The sequence below is a fragment of the Dipodomys spectabilis genome, unplaced genomic scaffold (assembly GCF_019054845.1).
Source record: "Dipodomys spectabilis isolate Male_0828 unplaced genomic scaffold, ASM1905484v1 ptg000030l, whole genome shotgun sequence".
In the NCBI taxonomy this organism is placed as follows: domain Eukaryota; kingdom Metazoa; phylum Chordata; class Mammalia; order Rodentia; family Heteromyidae; genus Dipodomys; species Dipodomys spectabilis.
Genome location: NW_024870707.1, coordinates 1,636,694 through 1,661,896, shown reverse-complemented (window position 1 = coordinate 1,661,896; position 25,203 = coordinate 1,636,694). Strand labels below are relative to the sequence as shown.

The window sequence follows — 25,203 nt, the reverse complement described above, 5'->3', positions numbered from 1 at the left end:
TGTGGAGAAGCAGATTCGCCACGGCTGCGCGGACGGAACTAATCTTATCGAGACACCGGGAGAAATTGGCCCCTAGTTAGGGGACTGCGTTAAGAAAGACGCCATTAATCGTCCCCTCCTCCTCCCGTGGCTCCTGTGCAGTCTCGTCTTCGGACTTTTCCTCCAGGAATTGAATCTGCTGTCGATACTCGGGAGTCCAGTGACTCGGCAGGAGAAGATGGCGACCGTGTGGGATGAGGCCGAGGTGGGTGCCGAAGGCTCGGGAGTCCCGGGGTGGGGGCCAGCAGGGGGAGGCCGATGGCCGGAGGGGAACAGGTGGCTGGGGAGGGTCAAGTTTCTGACCCAGATTTGGAGATGAAGCCTATTGGGATGTGGGCAGGAGTCCTGGCTTCCTATTGGAGTTGTGGGTGGGGAAACTGAGGTTGAGAGTGGACCCTGCTTGAACAGAAAGTACATACATCTAAAAGGATTTCTTTAAACAGCAAGATGGAATCGGGGAGGAGGTGCTCAAGATGTCCACGGAAGAGATCATCCAGCGCACACGACTGCTGGACAGCGAGATCAAGGTGGGCGCATGGCTCCCGGCTTGGGGCAGTGGAGACCGAAGGCAGGCCTTGGCGACTCCAGTCGCTTTTACTTTTCTACCTCCACTGGAGCTTGTGCAGCCTCCTGGGATCAGGATACGAGAAAGAAAAGGAAATTTTAAAAGGAACAAGAAGGGACAGGGTAGTTGGGGACCAGTTCTGAGATAATTATCAGACTACCTTTCCCAACGAAATCTTTTTTTTTTTTTTTTTTTTTTGTCGGTCGTGGGCCTTGAACTCGGCCTGGGAGCTGTCCCTCAGCTCTTCAGCTTAAGGCAAGCGCTCTACTGCTTGAGCCACAGTGCCACTTCCGGTTTTCTAGTGGTTTATTGGAGATAAGAGTCTCACGATCATTCCTGCCCAGGATGGGTTTGAACCGTCATCCTCAGATCTCAGCCTCCTGAGTAGCTAGGATTACAGGCATGAGCCATCGGCGCCTGGCTAAGTCTTGTAAACATTTCTTCCCAAGACAAAAAAAACTAAAAACAAAACACCCAACCCTTCTTTTTAAGGTGGGTAATAGTGGCTCTCATTGGTAATCAATCCTAGCTACTAGGTAGGCTGAGAGCTGAAGGATTTTAGTTCGAGGCCAACCCCAGGCAGAAAAGTTCCCAAGGCCCTATCTTGAAAATAACCAGCCAGCAAGTGGTAGAGCGCTAGCCTTGAGTTGAAGAGCTGAGGGACAGCACCCAGGCCCAGAGTTCAGTCCCCACGACTGGACCCCCCCCCCCCCCAAAAAAAAAAAGAATGATCCACTCATACGGGCCTCGAAGGTGGCTCAGTGGTAGAGCGCTTGCCTTGCATGCTCGAGGCCCTGGGTTCAATTCCCCAGCACAACATAAGCAAAAAGAAAAAAGCCGGAAGTGGCACTGTGGCTCAAGTGGTAGAGTGCTAGCCTTGAGCTGAAGAGCTGAGGGATAGCGCCCAGGCCCAGAGTTCAGGCCCCACGACCTGACCCCCCCCCCCCAAAAAAAAAAAAAGAAAATAACCAGCCCAGGGCTAGGAAGGTGGCTCAGTGGTAGAGCGATTGCCTTGCTTGCATGAAGTCCTGGGTTCAATTCCTCAGCACCACATAAGCAGAAAAAGGCGGAAGTGGCACTGTGGCTCACATGGTAGAGCGCTAGCTTTGAGCTGAAGAGCTGACAGCGCCCAGGCCCAGAGTTCAGGCCCCACCACTGACAAAAAAAAAAAAAAAACCAGCCAGAAGCAGGCTGGAAGTGTGGCTCAAATGGTAGAGTGCAGCAAAGCCAAGGAATTCAAACTCCAGTGCCCTTGCCACCCTCTCCTCCCAAGTAATTCTTTTAGCAGGTACTCATTTTACAGAGGAAACAGGCTTTTGTTGTTTGTTTGTTGATTGATTGATTGCTTTGTATATTTGCCAATCCTGGGGCTTGAACTCAGGGTCACTGTCTCAGCCTCTTGAGCCACAGTGCCACTTCCAACTTTTTTGAGTAGTTTATTGGAGATAAGAGACTCTTGGGGACTTTACTGCCTGGGCTGGCTTTGAACCACGATCCTCAAATCTCAGCCTCCGGAGTAGCTAGGATTACCGGCGTGAGCCACCGGCTCTCAGCTCTGTTTTTGTTTTTTAACTGTGGTAAAGTATCTATCCCATACTAAGGCAGAACCTAAAACCTTACTTTCTTGACTCAGGCTTACTGTTTCTGCAGTACTGCACCAAGAGGTTTCCATACTGGCCCATTATCTTGATTTCTGCTGGATATGGACACAGACAGCCTAGGCCTTCTGTGTCCTTAGCTATAGTTGGCTGGGTGCAGGAAGTCCCCTGAACAGCCAAGACTTCACTGATTTCAAAGGTGTAATGTAAGCTTTAAACATATATTTGTGCTTCACCTCATCCCAGATCATGAAGAGTGAAGTGTTGAGAGTCACCCATGAACTTCAAGCCATGAAAGACAAAATCAAAGAGAACAGTGAGAAAATCAAAGTGAACAAGACCTTGCCCTACCTTGTCTCCAACGTCATCGAGGTGTGTGTGTATGTGGAGGGGAAGAGAGGGAGTCAGTGGGGCGTGGAGACAGCCTGGGATGGGCCATTAGGATAGAGTGGGTACAGATTTTGAGGCCAGATTGCATATTAGAGTTATATCTTCTGGGATCCTTTTCCTCAACACAGGCCTCTGCAAAGGCCTTGGAAATCTTGAATCTCTTCTCCTTGGGGGTAGATGAAGTTTATGCACACAAACAGCATTTAAACAGAATCTTGCTATCTTGGCTTATCCTCATCTTTGTTAGGCTCGAGGTTAGTTTGGAGTGAGGTGGGCTGGTGACCCCTTTGAGGATTTGCTATTGTTCTGACCCCATAAAACACTAGATTTCTGGGAAGTTCAGGGGGCTGATTTTTTTTTTTTTTCTCTCCCTTCTCAGCTGCTAGATGTTGATCCTAATGACCAAGAGGAAGATGGGGCCAATATTGACCTGGACTCCCAGAGGAAGGGCAAGTGTGCAGTGATCAAAACTTCCACACGACAGGTGAGGCTGGCTTGGTAATAAGAGAAGGCAGGAGGTAGACTAGGATGGAGGAGGGCGAGAAGTGGATGGGGGACAACGCAGGGAGGCGTTAGCGAACGCTGTAACTGAGACTGCCACTGGCATCTTCCCTTCAGACATATTTCCTGCCTGTGATTGGGTTGGTGGACGCTGAAAAGCTGAAGCCTGGAGACCTGGTGGTAAGTGTGCTGCCTGAGTCCCAAGAAGGACTTTTCCAGGGAGGTTTTCCCACTGACTTTCCCTCTGAATCGTGGTAGAGCAGCCTGGGAGGTCAGGGATCCTGTCTGCTTACTCTTTGATTCTTGTATTGCTCCAGCCTGTAGCTCTCCTTTCAGTCTACACTCAGCTCATTAGGTAAGAAATCTGGTGGCGGGGGAAATCTCAAGGTTCCCTGCTCTGTCCTCAGGGTGTGAACAAAGACTCCTATCTGATCCTGGAGACCTTGCCTACAGAGTATGACTCTCGGGTGAAGGCCATGGAGGTGGATGAGAGGCCCACGGAGCAATACAGTGACATCGGGGGTCTGGACAAGCAGATTCAAGAGGTGAGGGAGGCGCTGCCATCGCCGGCAGCCTTGCTTAAGCCGTATGTGTCTACTTCATGGAGCAGAATGCATCTCAATACTTTGCCTCTTCTCACAGTGGTCTAGGGAGGAAAGGAGGTATGCTCTGGGACAGGTTGGGAGGCTGAGGTCCAGAGAGATTGATGGGCTTTCCCAAGGCCACAGAAAGATCGATCCAGAGCCAGTACTAGTACTCCAGCACCTGTTCTTGGTCTAGTATCTTTCTACCATATCCTGCTGTTCTTAGAGGAGCTGTGGCTAATCCTGGTAGGGGTGAGCTTTCTGTGTCCTTTTGATACATAAAACGAAGGGGTAGTGTTCTCTAATGGTAACAGGCTGTATAAAAATGGAGATTTAGGACATTTACAAATTGGGCTTGAGAAGCCCTTCGAACTTCACTCTCCACCCATCACTTCTTCCTCGCAGCTGGTAGAAGCCATTGTCCTGCCGATGAACCATAAGGAGAAGTTTGAGAACTTGGGGATCCAGCCCCCAAAAGGGGTGCTAATGTATGGGCCTCCTGGAACAGGGAAAACACTGCTGGCCCGAGCCTGTGCTGCGCAGACCAAGGTTTGTGCTGAAGGGGACTGGAGGAGGAGGAGATGGGCAGGGCTGACGCTGTGGGCTTGGTGGAAGGGGCTCCTCTTGCCTTTGGCCTGATTCACCCCCTTGCCCTCAGGCTACCTTTCTCAAGCTGGCTGGTCCCCAGCTGGTGCAGATGTTCATTGGGGATGGTGCCAAGCTGGTCCGTGATGCCTTCGCCCTGGCCAAAGAGAAGGCACCATCTATCATCTTTATTGATGAGTTGGATGCCATTGGCACCAAACGGTAGGTAAGGGAGTGCTTGGGGCCCCAGCAGGATTACTAGGCTGGGGGCCTTGACTCCCAACCATGCTAAATACTAGTTCTTTCCAGCCCTGTCTTCTCCCTCTGGGACAGTGGCTTCTCTCTTGTAGTTCTGCTGCCTAATTCTCTCCTAAGATGCCTTCCACTTCCCAATCATCCTCTATTCTCCTCTTAGTTATACATTTTAATACAAATCTAGTCACCTCCCTCACTGTACCCAGAGTTCCTCACACATAGATCCTGTTTAAAACCCTGCCCGGGCCACCCCATTGCTCTGTGGCATAAATGCTGGACTTACTGTGGCCAGTAAGGCCACACATGGTTATTCCTGCACCTCTCCAGCCTACTCTGTCTTCCACTCTGGATGTGGACCCTGCCTCAGTGTCTCCTTGGTTTTCAGGCCTATTAGTAAGTACCCAGCTAGAGGTGTGTCCCATCTCTCCCCACCCCATGTCTTTCCCACATCATGGGGTCTGAACTCGGCCTGGGCACTGTCCCTCAGCACTTCAGCTCAAGTGCTCTACCACTTGAGCCACAACACCACTTCCAGCTTTTTCTTCTTATATGATGCTGAGGAATAGAACCCAGGGCAAGCACCCAGCTAGAGGTTTTGTTTTTCCTTTTTTTTTTTTTTTTGCCAGTCCTGAGGCTTGAACTTGGCCTGGGCATTGTCCCTGTGCTTTTATTTATTTATTTTTTACTAGTACTGAGGCTTGAACTCAGGGCCTGGGCACTGTCACTGAGCTTTTGCTCAAGGCGAGCACTCTACCACTTGAGCCACAGCACCACTTCTAGCTTTTCTGAGTTTTATTGGAGATAAGAGTCTTACAGACTTTCTTGCCCAGACTGCTTTAAACTGTGATCCTTTGTCTCAGCCTCCTGTGTAACTAGGATTATACACATGAGCCACTTGGTTTATTCAGTGAATTTTGAAATTTTGTTTCATTGTAAGATTTTTACTTTTACAATAGAATGTATCTTTTTTTTTGAGTCCGGTCGTGGGGCCTGAACTCTGGGCCTGGGCGCTGTCCCTCAGCTCTTCAGCTCAGGCTAGCACTCTACCACTTAAGCCACAGTGCCACTTCCGGCTTTTTTCTTTTTTCTTATGTGATGCTGAGGAATCGAACCCAGGGCCTCATGCATGCAAGGCAAGTGCTCTACCACTGAGCCACCTTCCCAGCCCAAATGTACCATTTTTATGAGGAGTAGTTCTTGATGCAGATTTTTAAAAATTCTCCTTCCATTGGATAGGGGTCTATTCAAAATACTTTGTACATTTACTGTAATTGCCAGTGGTCCCAGCAGAGATGAGGTTCAAAAGGTCAAGTTGCAACAGCAGCCACCTGAAAGTTAATTAGTTCGAATGCCATTATGGTATCTGTCAGATTATTTTAGGCCCTGAGGAAGAAAGACATAGGTCAGTTGTGATGTACCTTAGTGGTCAACCTTCATGGAGAATTGTATAGCAGCAATAAGAGTGGAGGCTGGGGAAATGGAAAGTTCTAAGCTGTAGCAAGTCGCGGGGCGTGTGGAAAGGCACAGCCCCAGACCCTTCCTCTGGAGGAGCCTGGCTCCGCCCACACTCTCATCCTGGGTATTATGAGCTCTGAGTCTGCCATCAAGTCTGTCCCATCATATGGGAGACCTCTGCCCTAGCTGTTGCTGGTCCCCAATCCCAGGCGGCTTTGGGCTGTGAAGGCTGCAGTCTACCATTAGTGATCCCCTTTTTATGTGGCAGTGACTGGGCCGTGTCCCCACCTGGACAGGTTGGGTTAGGTTTGTGGTGGGAGGAGAAGGGGGACCCTCCACCTGGGTCATGGCCTCACTGGCGTCTTGGCCTGTGAACCCCAGTTTTGACAGTGAGAAGGCCGGTGACCGAGAGGTACAGAGGACCATGCTGGAGCTCCTGAACCAGCTAGACGGCTTCCAGCCGAACACCCAAGTAAAGGTGAGCGTTTTCTGTCACTTCTCAGGTAGAAAATCAGGCTGATTCCAGGAGACTGCCTCGGTTCCCCAGCTAGTGAGCTGTGGAGCTAGAATGTGGATTTGATCTGCCTTTTTCATCCCCTGTTCTCACCTGCACCCCGGGGGTCCCTGCTCTTGTGTGTGTGTGATTGGGCAGCTTGCTGTTTCTCCCTCTCTCAGGTAATTGCAGCCACTAACAGGGTGGACATCTTGGACCCTGCCCTGCTCCGATCAGGCCGCCTGGACCGCAAGATCGAGTTCCCAATGCCAAATGAGGAAGCCCGGGCCAGAATCATGCAGATCCACTCCCGAAAAATGAATGTCAGGTGAGCAGAGTCCTGAGCAGGCAGCGCAGAGCACCTCTGCTCTTTTTGCCTTTACGTTTCTGAACAGGGTCTCAAATGTATGCTTGAGTGGGCCCAGACTCTGTCCTAGTTAAGCTTCCTGCATAGCTGAGATAACAGATAGGCTACTACACCCCAGCTTTGTTTGTTCAGATAAGTTCTTGCAAAGTTTTGCCCATGCTGGCCTGGAACTTGCACCACCAATCTCTGTCTCTGAATAGCTAGGATTACATGAGACTGTGCCAGGCCTGGCTAAGCCTGTTTTTTGTTGTTGTTGTTGTGATTATTGGTCGTGGTGCTTGAACTCTGGCCCGGGCCACTGTCTCTCAGCTCTTCAGCTCAAGGCAAGCGTTCTGCCACTTGAATCACAGCACCACTTCCAGTTTTCTGGTGGTTTATTGGAGATTAGAGTCTCACAGACTTTCCTGCCTGGGCTGGCTTTGAACCGTGATCCTCAGATCTCAGCCTCCTGAGTAGCTAGGATTACAGGCGTGAGCCACTGGCACCCGGCTAAGCCTGTTTTCTTGTTTGGAACTTGGGGACAGTTGTCCCCAACTCTTGGGGATGTGGGGAGGTCTAGATGTGACAGTATCAAGCACAGTGCTTGACATGTGCAGACAGCAGGCCTGTGTTGGCCGACCCTCATGGGTGTGAGGCCATCTTAGTCCCTGTAATCCCCTCTCCTAAGATGATTCCTAGAGCCTCAGATGTAGATTTTCACAATGCCAGAGCACAAAGATCTTAAAAATAACCTGGTCTAATTTGGTTTCTACCCCCACTTGTCTTGTACTGAGGAGAATGTAAGGCAGCGTGGGTAAGGAGCTTGCCTTTCATCCTGGGCGAGGACTCCACTGCCTGATGGGAGGCATGTCAGGTCATCGGTGCTCTCCTGTCCCTTCCCCGTAAGTAAGCCCTGTGGCAACTGCCCTCTCTCCATACAGTCCTGATGTGAACTACGAGGAGCTGGCCCGCTGCACTGACGACTTCAATGGGGCCCAATGCAAGGCTGTGTGTGTGGAGGCGGTGAGTGGGCAGGAGGGGTGGGTAGGTGGCTGCTACCTTCTTGCCCCTTTGCTGGACGGGACGGGGGAGACTGCTGAGGGCAAGAGGCTGAAGAGGTCCAAGCCGCTGGGTGCGGGGAGGCACTTTCAAGCCTGTTTGTCTTGGCTGCAGGGCATGATCGCACTGCGCAGAGGCGCCACAGAGCTCACCCATGAGGACTACATGGAGGGCATCCTGGAGGTGCAGGCAAAGAAGAAAGCCAACCTGCAGTACTATGCCTAGTACTGCAGCTGCCTAGTGCTGCCTCTCCCCGTCTCCCGCCAACTGAGGTTCCTAATAAAAGGTGGTTTGGGTTCTTGCCATTTGTCTCGTCTCCTGTGGCCCCGGGTGCCAGAGTGGAGACATGCAGGAGGCCTGTGCCCTGGGGCCATAGCCTGGAAATCTCTGAGACAGCTGTGGGCCCCAAAGCAGTTGTCAGGGTGAGGTTTTTGGTGGCACAGCTGTTGCCTGAGTCTGCCCCAAGTCCCATCAAAGCCTTTCTCTCATTCTCTGCCCCCTGCTCTTAGTTGTTAGAGGCTTTTGGCCACACAGGTAGCCAAACACACTAACCTTTCCCCTGCTGCCTTGAGAAGCCAAGGTTTTGTATCTTTGGTCCTTGGAACTCTTGTTTCCTGGCTTGTAGGCCTCCCATTTCTCCATGGGTGATCTCAACTTAGGACTTTGAACCCATTTCTTTGTCTGAAAAATTGGCCACAAGCAAGATTTTCTGAGAGACCTTCTAGACCTAATCTTTTTTGGGGCTACACAGGGCCTGGGCTCTGTCCCTGAGCCTCTTTGTGCTCAAGGCTAGTGCTCTACCACTTAAGCTACAGCACCACTCTGGCTTTTTCTGAGTGATTTATTGGAAACCATGTCTCATGGACTTTTCTGCTACTCGGGCTTTGAATTGTGATCCTCAGATCTCAGCCTCATGAGTAGCTAGGGATTACAGGCATGAGCAACCAGTGCCTGGCCTAATCTGTCATTCTGTGTTCCCTCCTATTGCCCACTCCCTTGGCAGGCCAGACAGCCTGTGTAGTCTGCTTCGGGATCTTCCTGGCCGTGTCCTGTCTGCTAGCGACTCCAGCTCTCCACACTGAGCCAGGGCCGCTACCAGGACCTCTTGGTGACAGCTCACTTGCGCCGTGTGCAGGTCTTAGCCCTTGCCCAGCTGCTCTACCCCTTGAGTCACACACCTCCAGATAGCTTAATGCTTAATTTCATCTGGTAACTAGAATAGCCGCCACTAAGGTACCTCAGTTTATGGATGTGATTATAACTGGGGTGAGAATATCTTGAATAATCCTTGGATTTGTAGGTAGGACTCAAACCCAGGACTGGCAGTGCAGCTGTTGATTTTCATTGAGCCTTCTTACTAGTGGCTTTGAGTGGCCTTGAGTAATAATATTTCAAAGTAACCTTTCAGACCTCAATTATGTCATCAAAAAGGCAAAAGCCTGTATCCACCCTTTTCTTCTTTCCCCTTCCCAGCAGACTGGACAAAAGCTACTGCCTATCCTGTCTTTCAAAAGGCCAGCTCCTTCCCACACTGTTTGCTCTCCTCTAGTCTTAACACTACCCCAGTGTCCTGTACTCAGCTCCGCAGCCTGGCAGGGTCCTGTCTGGCAACAGCCGGCAGGGCTTCTTAGCTCTGGGGGAACAGCAGAGATGGCTGTGGGCTCCTCCACTGGATCTTTGAGGTCTTGAGACAGTTACCTTCTGTCCATTTCAAATGTTTTGCTGATAGAAATCCTGAAAGCCAAGCATTCCCAGAAAGGATCTGTGTGTGTACACATGCGCCTGTAGAACTGGGGCTTCAACCCTGCTGCTCGCACTCTTGCTTGGCCCTTTATACTCACAGCTGCCATTCTGTCACTTGAGCCAAACCCTCACTTAACAGTTTTTTGTTCATTAACTGGAGATGAGTCTCACATTTGTCTGCCCACAATGGTGGTGAACTGCAACCCTTAGCTCAGCCTCCTACTAGCTAGGATTATAGGGATGAGCCAACAGTGCCTAGCTTTTCTTTCTTCTGTGAATGGTAATTTGATGAGGTTACACCTGGAGTTGACTTTATAGATCAAGCACCCTTCCTTGATGAAATTATTGAGCCTACTGGGGCAAGGGGCAAGGATATCCTTGACTTAAAAGCTTCACCAAATGCAGATGCCATCCCTGAGAGTAGTGAGGGGCTGAGATGGCCCAGTTGCCAGGCTTGCTTTGCTTCTGAGCTCAGCTGCTACTGGGATAAAAGATTAACGACAAAACGAGCCAGGAAAAGGGGAACTGCAGATACACAAGGGTGGAAGATGACCACAGCCCCTGGTGCGCAGGACAGGCAGATAGTCTGGAGAATATTTATTCATCATCTATAGAACAGGTATGTACAGATACAGATACAACACTGCAGCAGAACCACTTAGCCTTGATGGCCACTTTTCTCTATAAACACCCACGGTCTAGCAGCAGGGCTGGAGCCAGGCTGTGGAGCGGGCCAGCTGAGTACCTGGGCGCCAGCCAAGGGAAATAGCTGGGGATTATGGCTTCTGCATTCTCCCAGAGCACATTCCTGAGTGCTGACAATGTGGAATCCTCACCCCCCCTTCACCTTCCCCGGAGTCCCAAAGGGCAAGGGGGAGGGGGTGCCTGCAAGGGGGCTGAGCAGGGAAGGGGGGGCTTGTGTGCTGGACTGCCGCAGGAGCATCCCTGAGCTGGCCTGGGCTGCCTGTTGCCCTGTGTGCTGTTGCTTGGCAGCTGGAGGCGGCACAAGCTGCCCGTGCTGCCAGGGAACTTTTGCTGGGTAACAGAAGCTGGCATGGGCAGGCGGCCCTGAGGAAAGACGTGAGCTCCCTGCTTAGTTTTAGGAGGCGTACACCCGTCAGTGCTGAGTGGAGCTGGGTGCTACATGAGCACCTGCCTCCCCTTTCTTTGGCTGTAGAAGTGGTGAAGGAAGGGGGGTGGGGGGAGTGGGCGCAGTAAAGAACTGGCCCCTGCTTCTGTGCCTGGGCTGCCCAGGGCCTGGGTATGTGAGTGAGCCAGGGGGCTGCTCCCCCAGGCCAGATGCTCAGGAGGCTCCGGCAGCAGAGAACAGCTTGGGGTTCTCTGTGGCCCTGGGTCCCTGGGGCTGCTTGCACTCCTTTTGGGGACCCTGGAGGGATGAGACCTCTGCGGAGACCGGGGCTGCGGTTCCTCTAGCAGGTACAAGATGGTGGTCGTGAGGGGAGCCTGGAGCAGGCATGGCAGGGCCGTGGGCCCCTGCACACACACAAGGGTCACAGTGTCGGTCTCGCACACACCTGTGTGAACACCACACACCATCCTCTCTTCTGGCGGGGGCAGGTCTCCCAGCCCTCACTCCTTGCCTCGTGCACACACTCACAGAGCGGATATCTGAGTCTCTTATTGCCGTGCAGGGGGTTGGGCGAAGGCTACTCCACACAGAATGACAGCACCACCATCACCACAATGCCCGAGCAGAGCAGCAGCACCTGCTGCAGCGAGCGCCTGTGGGGAGAGCCCAGATCACACAGGGGCAGAGGAAATGGGGGCAGAGGCCGCAGCTCCTGGGGGGACCCTCGGAGGTCACTCACCATGGGTCATCTTCCTCTAAGAGGTCAGGCAGCACGTTCACCAGAGCGATGTAGAGAAAGCCTCCGGAAGTGAAGGGTAGGATCCAGGCCACTGTCTCCTCTGCACAGGAAAGGGGGTGCCTGACTGGCTGAGAGCCCAGGGGGCTGGGTGTTCCCTATCCCCTCCCTCGGGGGGAGACCAGGGCAGACCCCAGCCGGGTACCAGCAGGAGGGCAGCTGCACCCTTTGGCTGGTCCTCTGCTGACCACCACCACCCACCACGCCCGTACCTACTCCCTTGGGGGACTGCGTACAGATGGCGAAGCAGGCCCCCAGCAGGCCCCCCAGTGCTGTCGAGAGCTGCAGCTTGGCTGCACTCCACCGGTCAAAGCCAGCCCGGAGCAGGATAGCAAAGTCGCCCACCTGAGGGGAGGTCCAAATGTTCAAGCTGGGCTGCAGCCAGGCTGGATCACCCGAGTACCTCAGAGGGGCCCAGCCCCCCCCCCCCCCCCCGTCCTCAGCCTGCCGTGCCTACCCACCCCCACCCGAGAGCGGCACTGAGAGCCTGCCCAGCAAATGACCCCTTGGGGCCTAGACGCTGGCCGTCCTTCAGGTGCTCACCTCATGGGGAATCTCATGCAGGAGGATGGCCATGGTCGTCACGAGCCCGATCTGCAGGGAAGAAAGCCTGAGACCAGGGCCGGTGCACCCACACCCCTTCACTCCCCAAACGTTTGTGCTGGACACTGTGGGCTCCTGGAAAGAGCAGCAAGTAAAGGAGCCAGGAGCCAGTGGCCAACGCCTGTAATCCCAGCTACTCAGGAAGCTGAAATCTGAGGTTCAAAGCCAGCCCAGGCAGGAAGGTCTGTGGGACTTTTATCTCCAATTAACCAACAAAAAGCTGGAAATAGAGGGGTGACCCAAGTGGCAGTGCCAGCCTTGAACAAAGGGACTGTGCCCAAGCCCTGAGCTCAAGCCCTAGTATCAGTGCATACACGCATGCACACACGCATGCATGCACGCGCATACCCACACCCCAGAGAGAGACAGGAGCCTGCCTCATGATGCCAACAGTTAAAGACAGAGACAGGACTGTGAAGGGGAAGGAGTGGATGCAGCCAGTGGGGAGAACGGGAAGGGAAGACCGCAAAGGCTTCGTGGAGGAAATGCATTTCGAATGAGGCCCAAAGCCAGGAGTCGGCTGTGCCAGGAGTGGGAGGAGGAGCGTCCCACGCAGATATGAAGTGGGAAACAACTCAGCCAGTGCAATGGAAGCACTGCATTGGGCAGAGCCCAGAGAGCAGGAGGAGGAGGAGGAGGAGGTGGAAGGAGAAGCATCTAGCAGCTCCATAGAGGCTCACCAACAAAAGAGTGTTGGCAAGAAGAACAGCACAATAGCATGGCACAGGAGGAGTTCAGCGAGACTGTGGAGGGGGTGGCAGCACCTGAGGGTGACAAGTTTAGAGCAGCAGCAATGGAGAGAGCAAATCGGTGGCGCATCTTTTGGTGACGAGACGACTTCGCCACGGATGGCATCTTTCCCTCCGGAATCGCCCGGCCCGACCTGCCCAACCCCCACACTCACCTTCTTGCTCACAAGGAAGCTGGCGGCCACAGCCAGCCCGTGAGTGAAGTTGTCTATGGTATTAGCCAGCAGGTTGAGATAGCCACTGACCTGGGTGAGGGGACAGAAAGCCGGGCTGAGCCAGGCAGGGAGGCCTGAGCCTGGCTGGTCACGCAGCTTTGTGGCTGCCACAAGGGGCCCCTGAGCGGGCCACTCACTTTGAGGTTCCGGACCACGGCTCTCAGGCCGGGCTCTGCAGCCGGCTGGGCCAGACAGTGGCCTCCATTGAGCGCGGCAGCAGTGGGGTCTTTGCTGGGGGCCTAGGGCCAGGAGAAGGAGAGAGAGGTGACATTAGATGCCCTCCCCCCTCGGCCAGGGCAGACAGAAGTGGGGAACAAAGATGGAGAAGAGACACAAGGGAACACCTCTTTTATCTGGCTATGCTTCTCTGTGGCTCCATTAGTTGGGTGCCCCCCACATCATCGAGTGAAACAAGCCACTAGGCCCAATGCTGCCACTCCCCAGATCCCCCCAAAGAAGCTGGTCCAGCCTTGCCAAACTCCCAGAGGAGACCCCCCCTTTTTTCTTCAGTGCTTAACTCAAGCTCCTAGTTCTCTAGGCCCTGGGCACTCCCAGGCCTTGGGGTTTAGGGCTCACCTGGCTGATCCCCTCCTTCTCCTTGCTGTTGAGAAATGTCTTCTCCAACGCCAGGAAGGTCAGGAAGCCAGCGATGACCCACAGCCCCAGCTGCTGCTGCTGCTGCAAGCTCTGCCCCTCGCCACCTGCAGGGGGAGCACTAAGAGGCCATGCCAAGCCAGTGCCCTAGGAAGGGGCCATCTGGAATGGAACCTAGTCCAGGGCAATGACAGGCTGACCCCAAGCAGGCCTGGCTTGTCAGGCAGCTGGACCCTAGGGCTCCCACAGTGGCCAGGATGCTAGAAGCATGGCCCTTCCCTCCCAGGCAAGTTCCCTGTCCGATGAAGCCTCTCCCAGCCCCTCTGGCAGAGCAGGGCAGGGCCTAAGCTAACCCTGGGCATTGGCACCAGCCCCCTGCTCCTGCCCTCTTGTCCCTGCCTGCCACCTCACTCACCAGGGCTAGTGCTGCACGTGTAGGCCCATGCCTCGGGCAGCAGGTGCAGAAATACATTGCCCAAGAGTCCTCCCAGGGCAAAGCTGAGCAGCTGCTTTAGGCGTTGGGCTCCGGCTGCAAAGTACAGGGCAGGTTCTGAGCTGGGCACAGGACAACTCTCCTCCCTCCTCCCCACCAGGTCCCTGGGCTCTTTATTGTCACAACCAGACTCAACTACACTGCAAAACCCAGGAAGACTGCATATGGGTCCTCCACAACCTAGGTCCACCTCAACTTACTAGACGGCACTTTAGTGCCTCACAGCCAAGCTGCCCAACCCTTGTCTAGTGAAGCGCAGTTTCTTCATCTGCAAACTGGATTTTGTGGGAATTAAGTCACAAGACACACAGCAAGTGTTCATGAAAAGGAATGGCTCTCTTCTCCACCGGTGCGACAAGAGATTTGGAGACTTGCACATTTGCAGCATCCAGATCCTTGGTTTATGAGAGCAAATGAGGCTTAGAAGATGGAGCTGATGATCCCAGGGGAGGCTGCTGCTCCCACACCGTGTGAACCTCCGTGCCACTGCCTCCCATTTCTATTTGTAGCGCTCCAAGTGCCTCCTACACTGACCTTGCAAGGCTGTTCTGAAGAGGGACGAGCCCCCACGATGGTGCTGTCCAAAGCCGTGGAGCCAGCCCTCAGCCCGGCGCTGTCAACAGGAGTTCAGGATCCATCCATCCGTAAATGAATGGTTCCCGAACCTGGTGAGTGACCAAGCCTAAGGGTGCTCATTTTAACAGATTCCCAGGGCCAGTGCCGCTGCACTGTCAGATTTCTGGGTGGCAGGCGGCATGGGCACTGCATTTTTAGTAGCTCCCTATATAATATTTTTCCTTCTTTCTTTTCCTTCCTTCCTTCCTCCTTCCATCCTTTCTTCTGTTTCTGTCTCTCTGTCTCTGTCTCTCTTTCTTTTCTTTCTTTTTTTTTTTTGGGTCCAGTCGTGGGGCCTGAACTCTGGGCCTGGGCACTGTCCCTCAGCTCTTCAGCTCAAGGCTAGCGCTCTACCACTTGAGTCACAGCACCACTTCCAGCTTTTTTTCTTTTTGCTTATGTGGTGCTGAGGAATCGAACCCACGGCCTCAGGCATGCAAGGCAAGCGCTCTACCACTGAGCCACTTTCACAGCCCCTCTCTTTCTTTTCTTTCTTGTACCTATCTTGGGCCCAGAGTTTTTGTGCTCAAGACTAGTGCTCTACCAGTGGACTTCTGGCATTTTGTGTGTGTGTGTGTGTGCATGTGTGTGTGTGTATGTGTGTGTGTGCGTGTGTGTGTGTGTGTGTGTGTGTGTGTGTGTTTGGTTGATTGGAAATAAGAGTGTCACAGATTTTCTTGCCCAGGGCTGGCTTTGAATCACAATCCTCAGATCTCAGGTTCTAGAGTAGATAGGATTACAGGCAAGAGCCATTGATGGTTGGCCTTATTTTATTTTATTTTTTTCCAGTCTTGGGGCTTGAACTCTGGGCCTGGGCACTGTCCCTGAGCTTCTTTTTTGCTCAAGGCTAGTGCTCTATCAGTTAAGCCACAGCACCACTTCCAGCTTTATCTGTTTATATGTTACTGAGGAATCAAACTTAGGGCTTCGTGCATGCTAGGCAAGCACTCTACCACTAAGCCACATTCCCAGCCCTGGCCTTAATTTTAAAAAGTTAATTCTAAAGTGCCCAGCTCTTTTGTATTTTATTTTTTAAGACAGGTCTCTCAGGGACGAAGGGCAAACAAATGCCATACTAGTCTGCACTAGACACTGTTGAAAATGAACTAAATACAACTTGTGGGTGAAGATGGGAGGGAAAAACTGGAGAGACAGTGAGGGAAGACGTCCAAACAGAAATGTAAGGCCGGGTGCTGGTGGCTCACACCTGTAATCCTTAAGCTGCTCAGGAGGCTGAGGTCTGAGGATCATGGTTCAAAGCCAGCCTGGGCGAGAAAGTCCAGGAGACTTTTATCTCCAATTAACCACCAAAAACCAGAATTGGTGCTGTGGCTTAAGTTGTAGAGCAGTAGCCTTGAGCAAAAGAGCTCAGGGACAGGGGCTGGGAAGGTGGCTCAGTGGTAGAGTACTTGCCTTGCATGCATGAGGCCCTGGGTTCGATTCCTCAGCACCACATAAGCAAAAAAAAAAAAAAAAGAAAGAAAGAAAAAAAGAAAGAAAGCCGGAAGTGGCGCTGTGGCTCAAGTGGTAGAGCTTTAGAGCTGAGGGACAGTGCCCAGGCCCAGAGTTCAGGCCTCATGACCGGACCCCCGCCCCCCCCCCCCTAAAAAAAAGAGCTCAAGGATAGCACCCAGGTCCCAGGTTCAAGCCCCAGACCAAAAGAGAGACAAAGAGAGGGAGAGAGAGAGAAATATACTCATTACCTGACTTATGTAACTAACTCCTCTGTACCTAACTTTTATAATAATAATTTTTAAATCTCTTCTTATTCTGGAAGACTTTGAGAAAAAAAAAAAGGTCTGTCTATGTAGTCCTCCTCTGCTGCCCAAGTACTGGGATTACAGGCGTGCATTACCATACTGGGCTTTAAAAAAATCTTTAATTACAAAACACATTATCTGTGAACAGGCAGTGTATGCACATGGTACAAAAGAAAACCCCATCTTCCAGAGGCTGCCTCCTAATGGCAGCCTCTGCCTCCAACCTCTGGTGTACTGCAGAAGGCTGATCCAGCTGTTCTTGGACTGAGCACTCATGCTGTGAGCTGGGCTTAGAGAGGCAGTGTTGGGGGCTGGGAAAGTGGCTCATTGCTAGAGTGCTTGCCTTGCATGCATGAGGCCCTGGGTTTGATTCCTCAGCACCACATAAGCAGAAAGAAAAAAGCCGGAAGTGGCACTGTGGCTCAAGTGGTAGAGCGCTAGCCTTGAGCTGAAGAGCTGAGGGACAGCGCCCAGGCCCAGAGTTCAGGCCCCACAACTGGACCCCCCCCAAAAAAAAAAGAGGCAGAGTTGGCTCAGCGCCTCACCTTTGCTCTGCATGGGCTTGCAAACACCTAGCCCTTTCCCTGGGCCGCACACTTCAGCGAATCCTCAGGGACCTAGGATGATCCCATTTTGGGAGAGCTCCGAAGATCAATCCCAGGCTCCCTAGGTAGGCACTCTACCACTGAGCTACACTCCATGCCATTATCCATCCCCTCCTTTTTTTTCGGTGGTACTGGGTTTGAACTCAAGGTCTTAGGTTTGCAAGGCAGGTGCTCTACCATTTGAACCACAACTCCAGCCTTTTTTAACATTGGTTATTGTAAGGCACAATCTTGCTCTTTCTGCTGGGACTAGCCTCCTACTTCTGCTTCCCCATGTTGCTGGGATTACAGCTGTGAGCCACTGAACCCAGTGAGGCATTGTGCTTACCCACTCTACTACGCCTTAGCTAGGACAATAGAGGTATGTGACCTTGCCCGGCCATTGGTTAAGATGCAGTCCCTCAAACAAACTTCTTTTTGCTTAGGCTGGCTTTGAACTGTGATCCCCTGATCTCTGCCTCTCCCATATAGCTAGGATTATAGTCCTGAGCCACTACACCCAGTTTATCTTTCTGTTTGAGGCTGGGAGACTAAGACAGAATGAAGTTAAGGAACTTCGTTTTCCGCAAGAGTCTGCAGCCTGAAACAATGGATGGATGCACGGCTGAATGAACAACGAGCAAGCACATCCATTCCCCCAGGAGCAAGGCGATGCCAACCCTTCATCTCAGACACACCGGGGTCTTCCAAGAAGGGCAGCAGCAGCAGGTTTCCCACTCTGCTGGCTGCCCCTCAGGGCCCCTGGGGTGGGGGGAGTCACCCACCTTCTGAGCGCAACATGGCCCCCATCTCCAGGGGAATAATGAGCAAGGGGAAGACTCCACTGAGCCCCACCATGAGGGAACCCAGGAGCGAGCAGATCCATGTGTCCAGCCTCTCCCCACTCAGCAGGGCCTCCCAGGATTCGCTTTCCTTGTTGTCCAGGCGACAGGCAGCGGCAGCCCCCAGGCTCCGGAGGGCTGGCTGGGCTGCCCCAGCCCTTCCCAGGAACTCCAGGGCAAGGGCAGTGAGAAAGAAGAGCCTTTGGCCCACCATGCCACAGCCAGGACAGGAACATCCAGGCATGCCACGTGCTGGAAACACACAAGAAGCTACTTGTCCAAGCTGCCACCCTTCACCCCACACCTGCTCAGAAACGTGGCATCTCCTCCCTCCCTTCCAAGTGGCCACAGCGTCCACCCACCTGCTGGCCTTGCCAAGGACATCTGAGGATACCCACGGTGGGCTCACAGAGCCAAGGCCCTCTGCTCCTCCCCACTCCCTTCGCCCAAGGGCCACACATTTTTTCCTTTGGAGCAGACTCCAGCCTGTGTGTCAGCATGTCAGCCTGAGGCTAACCCTTCCCTAATGACTGGGTGAGGCGCTGGCTGGGCTCCCCGTAGCCACCGGCAGGCCCTGCCCAGTCGGGTGTCTTTGGCTGCCAGCAGAAGTTTGGCTGCCAGGATGTGCCCTGTGAAGGTACCCAGGGATGGAGGTCAGCCCTGTCCAGGCTGATGGGACAGGTGAGCAGTGATCCTAGACAGGACCATCAAAGCCTCTTGCTAGGTGTGGAGCCCAACATCGCTGGCGGGAGGAGAGAAAGAGACAGGAGATGCCTCACAGATGCGGGGGCTCGGCCTGCAAGCCGGGTGACTAACTTGAGGCTCTGCATCTCTAGCTGTTTGTGAGCAATTCCCCAAATCCCCTCTGAGGGAGGGGGGCGAGGCCCTGCCTCCACCACAGGCTGAGGAGGTGAGGTGAGCAGCGCGGTGGACAGGTGACAGCTGACCCAGAGCCCTCAGAGGTCCCCAGGCTGGGGGTGGCATGGAGTCCCAGCGGCCAACCACAGGATGGGGACGTGAGTCAACCAAAAGGGAAGTTCAAGCTGGACACCAGGGCAGGAGCCTTTCATGTGATTCTGCTCTGCCTCAGGCTGGCAAGTGACCTTGGGGTGCCTCAGTTTCCTCATCGGTTAGTGGAGGTGGAAGGGCGAGAAAAGCGACTGTCCCTGGGCGATGGCAAAAAAAAAAGCAGCTTCCGTCTGGGATCTCCAGGCCTAAACTAACGGAGGTCCCCAGGAGCCCAGCAGGGCTCCCCCTAGGACTCGGACTGGGGCCAGGCCAGGTCCCAGGCCGGGGACCACAGCCTGAGAGGGTAAGGCGAATCTGTCCGAGAAGCGAGGGGAAGGAGAAAGCACGGGAGAAGTTCAGAAGGAGAGCCGAGCGTGGAGGAGGGCGAGGGGGGCACCGCGTCCCCCAGGCGCGGGGAACGTTCAACTCCTGGGCCGAGTCTGAGCAGGACAAGCCGGGGGTGGCTGGGCCGGGGTGTCGGCGGGTCCATCCCCTCCCTGGGCACCGGCCCCTGGAGGGTCCAGCGGCCGGTCACTCACCGTGCGGCGGCGACAGCAGCTGCGGCGCTCCGGACGGGCCCGGCCATCCAGCTGCAGTGCCGCGCCCCGCCCCGCCCGCGCCCCCACCCTCCACCCCCGGGCCTGAGCCGCCCCCGGCGTGCGGCCACGTCACACGGGGACCTCCGGAACTCCACGCGCCGGGCTCCGCGGGGACGGACGGACCGGCGGCGGGGGGGAGACGCTTCCGCTCCGAAGCCATGGGGGACCCGCGCGAACGGGGCACTTCCGCTCAGGCCGGATCACCGGGCCGGCGGGGGAGAGCCGGGCGGAAGTGAGGGACCCTGCGGCCCCCGGCGCTCTGCCAGGACGGGCCGCGGCACACCCCCCGCCCCCGCGCTGCGCCCGGCGGCCCGACCCGCAGCCAGGGGTCCAGCGGCCGCTTCCCTTCCGACGCTGCAGTCTCGCCCCGCGGCCGCACGAGGGCGCTCTTGGCCGCCGGGCCGCCCCGCCCCGCCCCGGGATGGGAGGGGGTTGCGGGGTTCAGCGCAGCCGGGCTCCTCCATGAGCTAGGAAAGGGGAAGTGCCTGCCGCAGGGAGGGGCCTGGCCCCGGGAACCTCAGAAGAGGGAATTTTATTCTTACTCATCGAATTATTTTTATGCTTTGGTTTTTCACTGGGAACCTCAGGCCACTGTCTCCAGGACTTGTAACCCTTTGGGGTCCAATACATGGCGGCTAACCACTGCACCTCCAAGCCTCCCTTCGCCTGGAGGGAGTCAGGCCTGGCCTCTTCCCTTAGTCTAATGGGGCAAGTAATGACAATTCTTACCATAATGACTATATTCAGGATAGCAGTTTGGCGAACGCCTCCTATGAGTCTCTCCCTTTGCATTATCACTGAGTCCTCCAGATGGGGGGCTCGCCTGGGGTCGCACATCCGGCACCGATGGCAGAGCTGGATGTCTCTGCACCTCCCGTTCGATCTCCCTTCAAATGTGAATTGCCTGGTGTTTCCACTCTGCATCAGCCATCATAGAATATCCAGGAAGGGGCCCGTGAGCACTCACCTACCTGGTCACAGGTTGGGACAGAGTGTGGGGTCCTTTTAAGTCTCTGAACCCCACTATCTCCCATGGCAGCTCTCCCGAGCTGTTCCTTGTCTGGGGTCTTTTTCATGTCGGCATTGCTGAGAGCACACTCAGTTCTCATACTCTGCATCTGGTCCCTGTCCTGCTCCTAATGTCTACCCTTCTCAGACCCCTAGCTCCTTCCAGGTGGGCCAGCTTGTCCGCTGAACACTTCCTGTCTACTTCAGCCACAGAGCTGCCGGGGTGTGCTCCTGGGCCCTCCCGAATCTAACTGGAAGCTTAGTTCCATTATTTGCAAAAAGGAGAGGATGCATAGGCATGCTGCTGGGACCTCCAAGATGTCCTCTCCCTCTATGCAAATCATGTTATCATATGCAAAGCACTTCACAATATGCAAATGATTTCACAATAACACTGTCAGCATTCCTCCTTCTGGGGAGCCAAGGGTTCCTGGTGACCCAGCAAAGGGATTGGCAAGACCCCACTTACTCTTTTACTCACTGCTTTTCCCTTCTACCTAGTCTGGAAATTCCTACCATCCAACTCAGACTCAAAAGGATTAAAGAAACAAGGGTGTCGATGTTAGTGAGGGAACATGAGCAGGGAACGCCAGGTAAAACGTACAGTGAATGGACTCAAGTGTGGCTGTTTGAAACACTGACTTAGATGTGGAAGATCGAATTGATCTCACAATAGAGAGGGGATAGGAAGTGGAGGGGGCAGTGGATAAAGGGAGGTTCTTAAACTATAGTTGGATGGGAAGAATAAGCTCTGATATTCTACATCACAATAGGGTGAAGTCAATTTTTGCACATTTGTATCTGTATATACATACATATATACTTAGATAGGTATAAATATCTGAATCAGGGTCTTGCTATGTAGCTCAGGCTAGCTTTGAAATAGAAAGCCTCCTGCTTCATCTTCCCAAGTAGCTGTGACTACAGGCACCCACTCCCATACCCAGCTTATATATTTTATGAAGAATTAGTAGAGAGCCAGGCTCTGGTGACACCTATAATCCTAGCACTCAGGCTGAGATCCAAATGATCACGATTCAAAGTCAGTTGGAGCAGAAAAATCCATCTCCAAAAGATACCTAGCAAAAACAGAAAAGTAGGGCTGGAAGCATAATTCAAGAGGTAGAGGAGGTGGTGCTGTGGCTCAAGTGGTAGAGCGCTAGCCTTTGAGCTGAAGAGCTCAGGGACAGAGCCCAGGCCCATAGTTCAAGCCCCACAACCGAAAAAAAAACAAAAAACAAAACAAAAATTTCACGGGGGTGCTGGGAAGGTGGCTCAGTGGTAGAGTGCTTGTCTTGCATGCATGAGGCCCTGGGTTATTCCTTTGCACCACATAAGCAGAAAAGGCCAAAAGTGGCTTTATGGCTCAAGTGGTAGAGCACTAGCCTTGAGCTGAAGACCAGAGGGACAGCGCCCAGGCCCAGAGTTCAGGCCCCACGACCGACAAAAAAAAAAAGAAAAAAAAACACCAGCCAAGCAAGCAAAATGATTGAGCCCTAGATCCTTAGTTAAAATCTGTGGTACTGCCAAAAATAAAAAGATGCTAAAGTTTCCTTCTACAACTAACATATGCCAATTTAAAAAAATATTAAGTAAGCCTTTCATATGTAGATGATTATAAATATTGGTATACATAAGTCTATATGTAATAAATAAAAATTAGAAAACATCACACATTAGGGTAACATGAATACCATAGTGAAAGGACTCATATGGATGGGGGAAATGTAAAAGGAGAACCGAGTTTAAACTTTTATGCAATTATGTAAGATCTATACATATATGTATGTTTGTGTATATATATAGATATAAAAAATCTCACTATATATAATGTCTTTATAAACTCTATCTACCTTTCTGCCTTTCTGTCTGTGTGTCTACATGCTTGTCTTGTTTGTTTCTCTGACCAGCCTTGGAGGCTGAGGTAGTGAAATTGTATAGTGCCTGAAACCTTCTCCTCCCTCCCCCCCTCCCAGCCCCCACTGCCCCGGATCTAATAGTTTTTCCATATACTGTCTTGAGTCTTTTCAGATAATCCTATCAAAAGAACAATAAGGTAGGAACCGACATTGCTATTTACAAAGATGAGAATTGACTTGGCCTTGAACTTCACCAGATCAGTATTTGCTGGAACTCAGGGCCTAGGTGCTGTCTCTGAGCTCTTCTTGCCCAAGGCTAGCGCTCCACCACTTTGAGCCACAGCACCACTTCCGGTTCTGGTGGTTGATTGGAGATAAGAGTCTCATGGACTTTCCTGTCCAGGTTGGCTTTAAACCTCAACCCTCATATCTCAGGTGTGAGCCTTGCCCTGGGACTGGCTTCTTCCATTCCACTGAGTCATTCACATTTCGGGCCACTGGCTGCTCTGCTGAGTGCCCTGCCAAAGACGCGAATGAATCTACTGTAATTTACTCATTTTCTTGCCAGTGGGTACTTTTTTATTTCCAGAGATCTGCTGTAGGAACATTCTTGTCTGTGTCTGGCTTTTATGAAAGCGGTGAGTGTGTGTGTGCCTGGGTTCCAGCCTCTGCTTTGTAAGACAGGGCCAGGATTGTTTTCCCTGGTGGTTGGGTGCAGTTGTGCTCTGACTAGCACCCCCACCCCTCCCCCACTGGCCATTGTGTCACCCCATCCATCCCCAGCACTCGATGCCGTGGATTTGCTCACCTCACCCGCCCAACGAGTAAAAGAGCATTTCTCCCAGGTCTTCATTTGCATTTCCATCTTCACCCAGGAGGCTGAGCATCCCTTTGCTTTGTGTTGTTTTAGTGTCTTTCGTTTATCTGTTGGGTTACTCACTCATTTGCTGACAGATGGACAAGAATGCTGCACCAATTTGTGTGTGTGGAGGGAGGGGGGGGCTGGCTTGTCACTTTCTCTCAGATGCCTCCATCTTTCTCTTTCCTCCTGCCCCCGGTGGTGTGTGCTAGTGCATGCGTGCCAGTGCGTGCACATGTGTATACACAGTGAGTTTGCCCCTCAGCACCCCATCAGATTGCCCTCGACTGCCCCCCTCCCTGTTCCAGGAACTACTTGATCCCCATGATGTAACTTTCCTGAACAACTAACAAACTGCTTAACAAAACAAATAGAGGGAAGCTGAAATGTGTTGTTTTGGGGGGGGGGGGTAAGAAGAATGGGGAGAAGAAGGGTGGGCAAAGACAGTCATAATATGTTCATATATGACAATGGAACGCTTCACTGGAGGGGATGGATGATGGATGGGGTTGGGAAAGATGGGCGGAGGATAGAAGGGGTGATGTTGATCAAGATGCACTGTACTCATAAACTGACTTGTTGAATTGAAATCCCTTTGTACAACGACTTGAAGATAGTAATAATAACATTTAAAAAGGTAATGAGATAAACTAGAGTTTGACGAACAAGCAATAAGGTGTCACTAAAAACAAACAAACAAAACAAAACGGGCTGGGAAGGTGGCTCATTGGTAGAGCGCTTGCCTTGCATGCATGAGGCCCTGGGTTCGATTCCTCAGCACCACATACGCAGAAAAAGCCGGAAGTGGCACTGTGGCTCAAGTGGTAGAGCGCTAGCCTTGAGCTGAAGAGCTGAGGGACAGTGCCCAGGCCCAGAGTTCAAGACCCACGACTGACCAAAAACAAAAAACAAAAATAGAAACGAGGTCCCTCTTCCTAGGGGCATAGGTTTGGGGGGCCCTGTGGGGCTGGGCTGCATCCAGCAGCAGGGAGGGACTCACTTCCGCTGCCCACCTGGGGGCCGGCCCTCTCCGCTTGGCTGGGCAGCAGCGGGTGGCTGGGCTCCCCTGGGCCCTAGGGTCCAGGCCTCTGGGGGTGGGGTGGCGGGAAGGAGGGGCGGGGCCTGTGGCGAGGCCGGGGTGGGGGGACCGGAAGCTGCCCAAGGAGATAAGGCCGAGGTCGGTCTTGCGGCGAGACAGTGCGGGACACCGCCTCCCTCCTCTCCCTGTGCCCGCCTCCAGCCTCAGTGCCCAAGGCAGGGCTGGAGACCCTCCCCAAGGCAGCAGTGGGGGATGGAGTTCGGCTGCCCTGGGTCTCTGGACCCGTGGCAGTGGTGGTGACAGTGGAGGGCTTCTGGCCTCAGTTAGCTCTGCTTCCCCCAGAGGGCTGCGCAGAATGTGGGTTTGGGTCCGCTTTGAGGCGCAGGTACCCTGAGCCCCTGCCACGCCCTGCGGAGACTTCAAGCCTCGTTGATCTCCACAGTAAAGGTGTAGCTCATCCCAGAGACCTGCAGAGGGGTGTGTGTGTGTGTGTGTGTGTGTGTGTGTGTGTGTGTGTGTGTGTGTGTGTGTGTGTGTGTGTGTGTGTGTGTGTGTGTCCTGCAGGGATGTGTGTGTGTGAGGCCTGCAGGGATGTGTGTGTGCATCCTAGAGATCTGCAGGTGTGTGTGTGTGTGACCTGTAGGGATGTGTGTGTGTGAGACCTTGCAGGGGTGTGTGTGTGCATCCTGGAGATCTGCAGGTATGTGTGTGTGTGTGTGTGTGTGTGTGACCTGCAGGGGTGTGTGTGTGTCTGTGCATCCTGGAGATCTGCAGGTGTGTGTGTGTGCATCCCGGAGACCTGCAGGGGTGTGTGTGTGTGTGTGTGTGTGTGTGTGTGTGTGTGCATCCTGGAGACCTGCAGGGGTGTGTGTGTGTG

The 25,203-nt window shown here is 53.3% G+C and overlaps 2 protein-coding genes across 7 annotated transcripts; one reads left to right on the top strand and one right to left on the bottom strand.

The window, feature by feature from the left end:
* The first annotated feature begins 124 nt into the window (after positions 1–124).
* On the top strand, positions 125–8,173 carry Psmc3 (proteasome 26S subunit, ATPase 3). The gene is made up of 12 exons (XM_042676251.1): positions 125–244; positions 483–566; positions 2,449–2,574; positions 2,972–3,076; positions 3,211–3,273; positions 3,501–3,638; positions 4,083–4,226; positions 4,336–4,484; positions 6,354–6,450; positions 6,648–6,793; positions 7,753–7,834; positions 7,985–8,173. Exons 1-12 carry the CDS (start codon positions 218–220, stop codon positions 8,093–8,095), a joined length of 1,272 nt encoding a protein of 423 aa, XP_042532185.1. The 5' UTR covers positions 125–217; the 3' UTR covers positions 8,096–8,173.
* A 2,022-nt stretch (positions 8,174–10,195) lies between these two features.
* Slc39a13 (solute carrier family 39 member 13) lies at positions 10,196–19,579 on the bottom strand. 6 transcript variants are annotated; one of them, XM_042676471.1, is made up of 10 exons: positions 19,502–19,579; positions 17,898–18,206; positions 14,076–14,189; positions 13,643–13,767; positions 13,204–13,305; positions 13,007–13,096; positions 12,043–12,093; positions 11,712–11,844; positions 11,443–11,542; positions 10,196–11,356 (listed from the first exon to the last, which is right to left on the bottom strand). In XM_042676471.1, the coding sequence occupies exons 2-10, from the start codon at positions 18,196–18,198 to the stop codon at positions 11,281–11,283; spliced, it is 1,092 nt and encodes a 363-aa protein (XP_042532405.1). In that variant the 5' UTR covers positions 18,199–18,206; positions 19,502–19,579; the 3' UTR covers positions 10,196–11,280. The 6 variants fall into 6 exon arrangements, with proteins under 6 accessions (XP_042532405.1, XP_042532404.1, XP_042532408.1 ...); XM_042676470.1 differs by having other exon boundaries at positions 11,443–11,570; positions 11,716–11,844; XM_042676475.1 differs by having other exon boundaries at positions 11,265–11,356; positions 11,716–11,844.
* Positions 19,580–25,203: the final 5,624 nt, after the last annotated feature.